At 33.4% G+C, this 11,437-nt stretch overlaps 1 protein-coding gene and 1 pseudogene across 2 annotated transcripts in view; both read right to left on the bottom strand.

Moving 5' to 3' along the window:
- Window positions 1–4,159: 4,159 nt before the first annotated feature.
- On the bottom strand, window positions 4,160–5,662 carry LOC106292899 (annotated as a pseudogene).
- Window positions 5,663–9,969: 4,307 nt separating this feature from the next.
- The window catches only part of LOC106343772 (probable purine permease 14), a 5,434-nt gene continuing 3,966 nt past the window's right edge, over window positions 9,970–11,437 (bottom strand). For both annotated transcript variants that reach the window (XM_013783072.1, XM_013783073.1), the window contains exon 2: window positions 9,970–11,226. In XM_013783072.1, the coding sequence (XP_013638526.1) occupies window positions 10,118–11,226 (1,109 nt within the window). In that variant the 3' untranslated portion in view covers window positions 9,970–10,117. The remainder of the gene's footprint in view (window positions 11,227–11,437) is intronic.

Below are 11,437 nucleotides of genomic sequence, written 5' to 3'. Positions count from 1 at the left end.
TTAAGGTTGTCCCTAAAAAAAAGGGACGGACGTTGGGGATTGGTTCCGTCAACGATGTTCTGAGAGCGACATCGTCTTATGATCAGCGACGGGTTGATGAAGTCACTGAGTTGCGTAGAGAGTCCGCTCAGCTGCGTAACGAGTTGACCGCGTCAAAATCTCGTATGGGTGGAGTCGATGGCTTCTTGGACGTTATTGCGGCCACAAATCCGGAATGGGAGTCCATGTTGAGGAACATGCGACAACAACATTTCGAGGTATTTACGAGGTATTATAGCGACGTCCTTACGTGGAATATTGACGTGGTCTTTACGACGAATCGTCCTACTTCGTCTTTACGACGAAATATATTCCTCGCTAAGTTACGACGAATTAGCGAGGAAATATGTGTTACGACAGACGTGTAACGAGCAAACGCGTTTCCTCGCTAATTCGTCGTAAAGCCTTTTTTACGACGAATTAGCGAGGAAAACCGCCCTCGTTAAGATTATGTTTTCTTGTAGTGAATTTTATACTATTAAAAGAAATTAAACAATCACATTAAGCATATAATAAAAACAATTAGATTTTTTATTTTATGTTATATTTGAATTTTAAAAAACGACTATAAATTACTAAAAATGGTAAAAGTCTCACATTAAAAAAATTGTGATCAATGATTTAACATTTTTTTTTGTTCAAGCAAGATACAAATGATAATATATCATAGGGGTGGGCGTTCGGATACACATTCGGGTTTGTATCAGATATTTCAGTATAAAGGTATAGAACCCGTTCGGGTATTTCTAAACTTTGAGTCTGGTTCAGGTATTTTATGTTCGAGTTTGGATATTTTGGGTCGGGTTTGTATATTTAAATTTGGATGAAAAATAAATAAATTATTCATTGTTTAAGTTTTTATATTTAAAATATATTTTAACTTCACTGTTTTTTTTTAATTTTAAAATATTAAACTATTAATAGGTTTGGAGATAAAACTTTAAAAATAGAAAGACACTAATTTAGTTGTTGTTTTGAAATTTTAGATGCAACTTTTGTTAATGCAAGAAACAAGAACTTGATAAGTATTTTAAGTGATTAGCAAATGATTTTGTCCATAATTATATGTATATTATCTAATTTTGAGCAATAAGAATCATTACTATGAATATTTTGAATAAAATGAGAGAAATAAACTAGAAATATAGAGTTAAGTATACTTATGTTTGGTTATCTTCGGATATCCATTTGAGTTCGGATATTATCCGTTCGGATTCAGATATTACCCGAACTGGTGAAATAAGTAATTTGTTTTGTTGTTCTAAATAGATGATTTTTAGACCGAGCCGGCGAATATATACTAGACAAACATTTATATTTCGAGTATGCATTTATATTCTATAATAGCTTGATATATTATATTTGAACACTAACCTATTAATATAGTTTGCCAATGATTTTTTTCAAAATTTGATTCTTAGATATGTATATGGATTTAAACTAATTTTTACAGATGTCCATTTTTTTAATTGACACTTATGTACTTTACTGAATTCATAAAAGAAGTTAAAAAAAGAAACTTAACTTATATCAATGAAACAAAGACGAGAACGAAAGCAAAATTCTCTAGAGGTAGAAAATGAAATCACTTATGAAGAGTCAATAGTAAACAAATCGAGAGCAGAAAACCTAATCCTCTTTCGTCATTATATAATCAATGTTGCCTATTTGGTTTTAGTGATTTGTGTCAGCCGCAAAACTTAATTTCCTTTTGTGCATGTTAAATCTTAAAAATAATTAAAATGAGATGTAATACGTTAACTCTTCACCAACAATAATATATTTAAGAGACCAACATTTGTATTCATCATTTTATAATCGATAAAGATTGTAGTGTTGCAAAATGTTAAAATCATTTCGTAAACAAACATTATTATAAGAACTCACTCCGCGCATTCGCACGGGTTATTATCTAGTAGATTACTTCTTTCTCTCAGGAAATTGTAATAATTCATGATGAATATACTTCAATATAGGGAAACTGCCAAAAATACCATTTTCAAAGTACCACTTTTCATCTTTACACTAATCACTTTTAACCACATCTTTAATGAAGGGTAAAAGACATTTATAACATTTTGATTAACTTTGACAAAAAAAAAAAACATATGGTTAACTAATTTAAACTTAAAACATCAACTCTAAACCCTAAATCTATACTTAAAACATCAACTTTAAACCCTAAATCATCAATTTTAAACCCTAAATCATCAACTCTAAACCCTAAACCATGAAACATCAACTCAAAACCCTAAACCCCAAAACATCAACTCTAAACCCTAAACCCTAAACCTTCAAATCTAAACCCTAAAACATCAACTATAGGGTTTTAGGGTTTAGGGTTTAAAATTCTAAAACCTAAACCCTAAAGTAAACCCTAAACCCTAGACCCTAAACCCTAAACCTTATATTTTTCAGAAATTCGAACCCTAAACCCTAAACCTTCAAATCCAAACCCTAAAACATCAACTCTAAACCCTAAACCCTAAAACCCGAAACCTTCTATCTAAACCCTAAAACATCAACTATAGGGTTTTAGGGTTTATGGTTTACGGTTTAGAGTTGAAGGTTTAGGGTTTTGGGTTTAGAGTTGATGTTTCGGAGTTTAGGGTTAATTTTTTAGGGTTTAGGGTTTAGAGTTTACTTTTTAGGTTTTAGGGTTTAGTGTTCATAGTTTAGCGTTTAGTGTTGATGGTTTAGGGTTTAGAGTTGAAGTTTAGGGTTTAGAGTCGATGTTTTAGGGTTTAGAGTTGAAGGTTTAGGGTTTAGGGTTTAGAGTTGATGTTTTAGGGTTTGGATTTGAAGGTTTAGGGTTTAGGGTTAAAATAAGGTTTAGGATTGATGGTTTAGGGTTTAGGGTTCGTATTTAAAAAAAAAATAGGGTTTAGGATTGATGATTTAGGGTTTAGAGTTGAGTTTTTGGATTTAGGGTTTGAATTTCGAAAGAGTATAATTCGAAAAAAATTTAAAAAAACTATTTTTTAGTTTTTAAGATTTTTATTTATTTAAATATTTATTTATTATATATATAAAGAACAAATGCATAAGTATGGAGTGTGGCATGGAGGCTTTGCACTTAACATTGGGATTTGCTCCGCCCCCTTGGCGGAGTTGTGGGGAGTATATTATGGATTATGCATAGCATGGGATCATGGCTTTCGTCGTTTAGAGTTGGAAGTGGATTCGGAGAGTGTAGTGGGTTTTCTTCGGACAAAGATTAATGACTCTCATCCCATGTCATTCCTAGTACGTTTGTGCTATGGTTTCATATCAAAAGACTGGATAGTCAAGATTTCGCATGTGTATAGGGAAGCTAATCATCTAGTCGATGGATTAGCTAACTATGCTTTTACTTTATCATTTGGTTTGTATGTTTTTGAGTTTGTTCCCGGTAGCGTTGTTGCTATTTTTTTGGAGGATATTCATGGGTATCTAGACTTCGGCAAATTTGCCTGTAATTTTTTATGGTTTGAATAAAAAGTAGGAGACTCATATCTCCTGAAGCCTACCAAAAAAAAAAAAAAGGAATAAGAGTCTTTTGTTATTTAATGAAGAAGGTATTTTTGAAAATATCCCTTTAGTGGTGGTAAAAATGAAAAATGGTAGCAAGAAAGTGGTAAACATGTAATTTTCCCTTCAATATGAGTCATTTATCTAGATCTTTTAAATCTTTACATGAAGAATTTGTTTATTGTATATGTCTCAACCTCGAAATTTTGATAATCTTTAACTTTTCAATGTTAGCAGAGTAGCTCCATTGCCAAAAGTGTTATTTTCTTCTTATAAGTAAAGAATAAAAAATGAAACATCTAACCAAAGTCATTTTACCATATGTTTTAACATTTTGCAACACTGCTCTTTATCTTTTTTTTTTTTTTGTTACTCTACTGATTCTACACCCACAAAATCAAGATATGCTGGTGGTGGTGCATATTGACGTATTTCCTGGGCGATCCACACTTCCTTTTCGTCTAGTTGGTAAAAAAGCCATTCGTCATCGTCATCTAGTAACCGTTGTTTACAAATTGCCTTTGTGACATTGTCGGTTATTACCATAGTTAAAAACATAAAATTAAGATGATTTCAACATAGACGTGAGGTTTGCTCGTAACGTGTTAATGGGCTAGTTACATTAACCCGAGACTTCCCAAACATTTCATTGCAAAACATACAAATTAAAATTAGATAAATATACATTTTTAACAACATATCAACACTTACACACAAAAAAACAATATGATTACTTAACTTACCCACAAAAAAATTAAAGATAAAAAACAATAACTTAATTCACACTGTCACGATTCTCTTTGTGAAGCCGAAAGAAATAAGCCGCAACGCTTAACGCGGCGGGAATCAAAGAGACACCTTTGAAAATATCGAACTCATCATCGCCTTCGCCCGTGAAGTTCCTGAAGTTAAAGAAGACCACAACAAGCAACGACAAGATCGGCCACGTAACGACGCTGATCACATTCGACAACACGCTCGAGACAGAGAAGACGAGTCCCACGATCCCGACCCAGTATAAATGCCACGAAACGGCTTGGCCCACCATAACCATCACGTACGCACCTTTCCCTTTCGGGAAACCATTCATCTCTCTCTCCAAACCGTGTTGTTCACCGGCGATGAGAAGACCCACCGTGGAGATGAGCGTGGCGACGAGGGAGGAGAAGATTATGACTTCGAAAACGGACGCGAAGCTTGGTTTTCTGGTGGTTGATTCCGTGCGTTTGAAGATATAGCTGTCGAAGACGTTTTGGATGTTACAGAGGAGGAGAGAGAAGCATACGGCGGCGAACAGAGCGGCCCATACGCCTCTCGCGTACTTGTGCTCCCGGTTGTATGACACGCCGCCGAACGGGGATGTGAAGGTGAGAGCTCCGGCGCCGATGGCGAAAACCAAGGAGATTACGACCCATCGGTTGAACTTGATTTTGTTGACGAAGCGCGCGAAGATGGGAGTGAAGAAGAGCTGTGTTAAGGAGATGGGAGTGAAGAGAATAAACGATATCTCGAGCTTTCCCATGGCGGAGAGTCTTGCTTGGACCGACATGAGGATTCCGATGCAGATGTAGATTACTGCCAAGGATTTGTAGTGGAACTGGTCGGAAGTTATGGGAGGGTTGTTGTGTTTCTTGGTGGTGAGGATGATGAATGGGAGGAGGAGGAGAGGGAATCCGACGGTTTGGAGGGAGCTTGAGTCCAAACGCTGTCGTGTTGGTGGTGTTTGTTGGACTCGCTTCGGTTGATTTGTTCGTAGTACAAGTTTTCGAGGAGTTTGGCTATGCATTGGCCTATGATGACGAAGATGGTTGATAGGAGAATCGTCGGCCAGTGGTTTGGTTTCCGGTTTGGATTTACGAGTGTGGTTGAGTCACGCTCGATGTTCACGGGAATCTGCACCAAATGTTCTGTAAAAGAAAGAAATTAGGATCAAATTGTTTGTTTGTAGAAGAGAATCATTTGAGCAGATTACTATTATTACCTTCTGGCTTTGTCTGAAACATTGGTTGATGCTGAGCCATAGTTTGGAACAGATTGTCGGAGATCCGGTTTGTGTGTTTGTGATATTTTTGAGTGGATAATGATTGTAGTTTTCTGTGGACAATGGAAGGAGAAGTCTTATTGGCGGCGTAATAAGAACCCCCAATAATCATGCTCTTAGGGTGGGGTTCTTAGCGGAATATAAGAAGTCCCCCATTAATCCTGCTCAAAACTCATTCTAGAAAAAAAGACCATCCTTTCTGTCTCGAAATTCTCGACCCCTTGAAGAAACCCTAGCGAGTCATTAGCGGCGTCGGAGGCTGCTCCTTTAACTCTCTCTCTCTCTCTCTCTTGTTTTCTTTTGCCCTACCAATACTTCCCCATTCCTCAGCGATAAGATTGCTGACTCTGGTGAGTTTTGACAAAGGTTCCAGGTGGCTGTTCTGACAGCGGCAGAGCAAGATCTGGTCAAACCGATGACGGCTCTGGAGCGACAGCGAGTCGAGTGAATTTAGGGTTCTACTGTCGGAGTTGGTTCAAGCCGTTTTACTTTGGTCTCGTCGGCTCCCAATGAAAAGGCGGTGGCGCTTGACTGTTTTCTCTTAACACTTTGAGTGCAGATTTGGAGGCTGGTTTCACCTTGTGGCTTGAGTTTCAGATCTGGAAGGAAGGGGTGAGAGTGGTGACATTAGGAGCTGTCTCGGTACGTGAGATGCTCTATGTCTCCTCCCGCTCAAGTTAACTCCAGAGTCTTTTTCTGGAGGCACACCGAAGCTCGTGCGGAGGATATGTTTTGGATTCTGATTTTAATGGTAGAATTTAATAGTTTAAGAGACGGTTCATTTCGAATAGTGAGATGATCTTATTCTCGTAGTGGTAAAATGCAATAACGGATTAATTCAGGTAGCGTAGGATCATTCTAAGTGTTTTTAGGTGATATTAAATTTCGATATTGTACGTGGAGTAACAATTTTGTAAGTTGGCTAATGAAAAGTTAAAGTTAAGCTAAAAGAAATAAAGCTAAATCAACAACAATGTGCTGCTGCTTGTGCATATTGACGTATCTCTTGGGCGACGCATACTTCTTTTTCGTCAGTTTGGTAAAGAGACCATTTATCATTGTCATCTCGTAACCGTTGTTTACAAATTGCCTTTGTGACATTTGCCGTTTATCACCACCCGAGAAGAGAATTTTTCTATACTTCCCTAAATCTTCACTTTTCTTCACCACAATTAAATTAAAAAAAGATTTCAACGTAGGTGTAAGGTTTTTTCCTCTTGGGCTGGGTTATGTTTTGGTTCAATTAATAAATACTACGTGTTTATGGGTTAGTTACAAAGACTTGACACTAGCAAACATTTTATTGTAAATCACACGAGCATTATTATATTGCTAGATTAACATCTGCGCTTTCCGCGAGCATTATATATATATAAATTAGTTTATGTATTAATATATTGTACATATTATGAAATAATAAAGGACAATTCTCCTAAATAGACAATTTTTAAGTTTTGGTCACAAAAATAGAACACAAAGAAGAAAATGACTAAAATATTTTATTTAATAGGTAAAATGACTATAATACCCTAGATATATAAAAAATAAAAAAAAAATAAAAAATAATTTTTTTTTATAATTTTAGATTATATGTTCTCAAATTTGAACTTTTTTATAAAATCTTTTCTTTTGAAATTTTTTTTTCAAATTTTTTTTTTATTTTTTTCAAATTTTCTTTTTGTAATTCGAAAATACTTTTTAGAATTATTTTTAAAAATTTTATTTTCAAAATTTTAATATTTATCTTTTATTTTATAAAAATTTAAACCTCAATCCCAAATACCCACCCCTTTAACTCTAAACCCTAAGGTTTGGATTAGTTATCCCTAGGGATATAAATGTATATTTACCTCTTTAATGAAACATTTTGGTCATTTTGATCCTTAGAGTCTATATTTGTGACCAAATTTTTTTTTGTGCTATCCTAGGGTATTTCAAAATAATAAATATATATTGAATAATTAAAAGTCAGTAATTATTACGTGTATAATTAAATTGGTGCAAACATATAAATAAATTTTATTTTTCCAAACAATATTTTTTTCTATTTGATATGGTGTATAACTAAATTTAAATGATATTAACATAAATAGTATATTTTAAACATTAATATCTATTAAATAATGTTTTCTACTCATGGTTTTTCATATCAATAGTATCTTTTATAGCAAAAACTTTAAATTACACATAACAAAATTTTCATTGTGTGATTAATAGTTTTATTAATCACTCAGGAGCTCCCGGTTCCCATTCAACATTCATTAATCATAGTATTTATTCTCCCCTTGCCATCCTTCACTGTTTTCGGACTGCTTTTACTGTTGGTTCCTAAGCTTCATGCTTTTGACTACTTGTCTTTCTCTCTCTCGGAAATCAACTCCATATCAATTAATTACACTCACGCTTCTTTTGCTTTTTAGAATCCTTCTATGTGTGAGTTGGGACTATTTAAAAAATTAAGTTGTTAATATTTGTTCAAAGATTTTATCAAAAAAAAAGCTATTCAAAGTAAATTTTGAAATTAAAATATTTATGTAATTTTAAATGGTAAATATTTTAATTTAAAACTATATATATATATATAGTTTTTAATCTTAATACTTATTAAATGAAACTTTCTACTTATATGATTTTGTAATCATGTGTATCTTGTCAAAACAAAAAATTTAAACCATTGATCACAACATTTGAATGTAAGACTTTTAACATTTTAGTAATTTTATAAGTGTTTTTAAAAATCCAAAATATAAAATATACAAAAAATCTAAATTTTTATTATATGGTTTATGTAATTGTTTAATTTATTTTAATAGTTTAAAATTAAACAAATATGATAGAAAATACTAATTTTTATCAAATATTTATTATTTAAAATCATTAATTATCGTATATACCGTAGCCACATTAGGCAATTACGTAATTTTTATTTAAGGAAATAATGAGAAACATTAATAATAAATTTATGGTTAGTTTAATAAAAAGCTTATTATATATATATAGATGGATCAACTTATTTCTCTAAAGATTCTAAGAATCACTGTAATGATGACATGTGGCTGCAAAAAAAATGTTGTAATGCTTCTCATATAGGAGATACACACAATCTATACTATTATTTATGAAGTGATTTAGCTTATTTGTCATGATTTTAGGTAATTTTGTTTATTTGTCATGTTTTAATTAGGTTTAAGTTGAGTCATTAATTTATTAATAGTTTTTAGTTGAGTCCATAATTTATTAATTTAAATAATACAACTATAAAATATATAATTAGATATATAATTATTTTGATTTTGCTTATTTGTCATGTTTTCCATGATTTTAGTCAATTTTGCTTATTTTTCATGTTTTTATTAGGTTTTAGTTTAGTCATTAATTTATTAATAATTTTTAGCTGAATCACTAATTTATTAATTTAAAAAAATATCTGTAATGAATTTTATATATAATTAAAAACGAATTTTGATTTAATAATATTTAAATCTATATTTTATATTAAAATTCTTATTTTCTTATTTGTCATATTTTATTAGGTTTTAAACTTTTATATAGGTCATTGATTTATTATTAGTTTTTAACTGAGTATCTATTAATTTTCACAAAACCCGTAATGAATTTTATATATAATAAAACACGCATTTTATTTTAATAATATTAAATTTATATGTTATATTAAATAATTAATTATAAACTAAGATAATAAAATTGTGAAAATATATTTAAAATTAAGAGAATTCTTATATATATTGTGTTGCTATCTGAAAACAATATTTTTTATTATAAAGTTAAAAAACTAAGATATAAAACAGTTTATAATTAAATATTAGTCAAACAAAAATATTTATATAAACATATTTTCTAAACTATTTCTAATATATAAGTGTTTTAACACTTTTAACACAATAATTACTACATAGTTTGATGAACGTTTTTTTGACATATATAATAATTTGATGTTTCATTTAACTATTTAAAATCATAAATAATAACTTAACTTGTGGCTGAGTCCAAAATAAATTTTCTTGCTTTTAGTTTAAACCAGTTTAAGTTTAATTCGTGAAACACTATAACTTCAGTTGGTGACCACTAGAAGAATGAAAAAATGAGCAAAATAAAAAATAAAATTTCATTTGAGGAATTGAAAAAATAAAAAAATATGAATTTTTGTCAATTTATTCCTTATCAAAATTGCATAGGAAAATTTTTTCTTATAAATTCATTCCTCCATGGAAAATTTAGAAGAAAAAAGTGGGATCTACCTTTCAATAATTTGACTAAAATTTCAACATAAATGGTATAAATTTTGAGGAACAAAGAATTCACCATAATTTTTTTACTTCAACATGTTCACCAATTAGAATATAATGCTGATTTTTGGATTAATAAGACATAAAATAATTATTCGTAAGATGATTATGTCCGTATGAGCTGGCAAAACACCTAGTTAAACAATATAATATACGACACAAAAATTAAGGAAAAATAGTTTGACCAAAAAACAAAAAAAAATTAAGGAAAAATAGAAACTTAGTACGCACTATTACGATTCTCTTTATGAAGCCTAAAGAAATAAGCGGCGGCGCTTAACACGGCAGTGATCAAGGCGACACCTTTGAAAACATCCAACTCATCGTCCATGTAGTTAAAGAAGATCACAACAAGCACCGACACGATCGGCCACGTAACGACGCTGATCACGTTCGACAACACGCTCGAAACAGAGAAGACAAGTCCCACAGTCCCAACCCAGTAGATCTGCCACGAAACCGCTTGTCCCACCATAGCCATCACGTACGAACCTTTCCCTTTCGGGAAACCATTCATCTCCCTCTTCAAATCGTGTTGTTCTCCGGCGATGAGAAGTCCCACCATGGAGATGAGAGTTGCGACTAAAGAGGAGAAGATTATGACTTCGAAAACGGAAGAGAAGCTTGGCTTTCTCGTGGTTGATTCCGTGCGTTTGAAGATGTAGCTGTCGAAGACGTTTTGGATGTTACAGAGGAGGAGAGAGAAGCATACGGCGGCGAACAGAGCAGCCCATGAGCCTCTTGCGTAATTCAGCTCAGCTTCGTCCGGCTCGCCGCCGAATGAGGAGGATAACGTGAGAGCTCCGGTGACGATGGCCAACACCAAGGAGATAACGACCCATCTGTTGAACTTGATTTTATTGACGAAGCGAGCGAAGATCGGAGTGAAGAAGAGCTGCGTTGTGTAGATGAGGGTGAAGATACCGAATGGTATCTCGAGCTTTCCCATGGCGGAGAGTCTTCCTTGAACCGACATGACGATCCCCATGCAGATGTAGATTACCGCTAAGGATTTGTAGTGGAACTGGTCGGAAGATGGTTGGTTGTGTTTCTTGGCGGTGAGGATGATGAACGGGAGGAGGAGGAGAGGGAAGCCGACGGTTTGGAGGAGAGCTTGAGTCCAAACGCCGTCGTTTTGGCGGTGTTCGTTGTACTCGCTTCGATTGATTTTGTCGTAGTAGAAGTTTTCGAGGAGTTTGGCTATGGATTGGCCTATGATGACGCAGATGGTTGAGAGGAGAATCGTCGGCCAATGGTTTGGTTTCCGGTTTGAGTTTATGAGTGTGGTTGAATCACGCTCGATGCTGACGGGAATCTGCGCAAAATGTTCTGCAAAAGAAAGAAACTAGAATTAAAATTGTTTGTAGATGTTGGGGAAAGACACACGGCGCAGCGGAATGTCACGGTCGTGTTCCCCTGGCCTTGTGCGAACCTGTGAGGAAAATACTTCGACGATGGCAAGATATCAAAGTTGCGATAACTAAATGAGAGACACACTTTTTACGTGGAAAACCTCCTCGATGTGAGAAGAAAAAACCAC

Source organism: Brassica oleracea, chromosome C5 (genome assembly GCF_000695525.1).
Source record: "Brassica oleracea var. oleracea cultivar TO1000 chromosome C5, BOL, whole genome shotgun sequence".
Taxonomy (NCBI): Eukaryota; Viridiplantae; Streptophyta; class Magnoliopsida; order Brassicales; family Brassicaceae; genus Brassica; species Brassica oleracea.
This window is presented reverse-complemented; position numbering and strand designations above follow the sequence as displayed.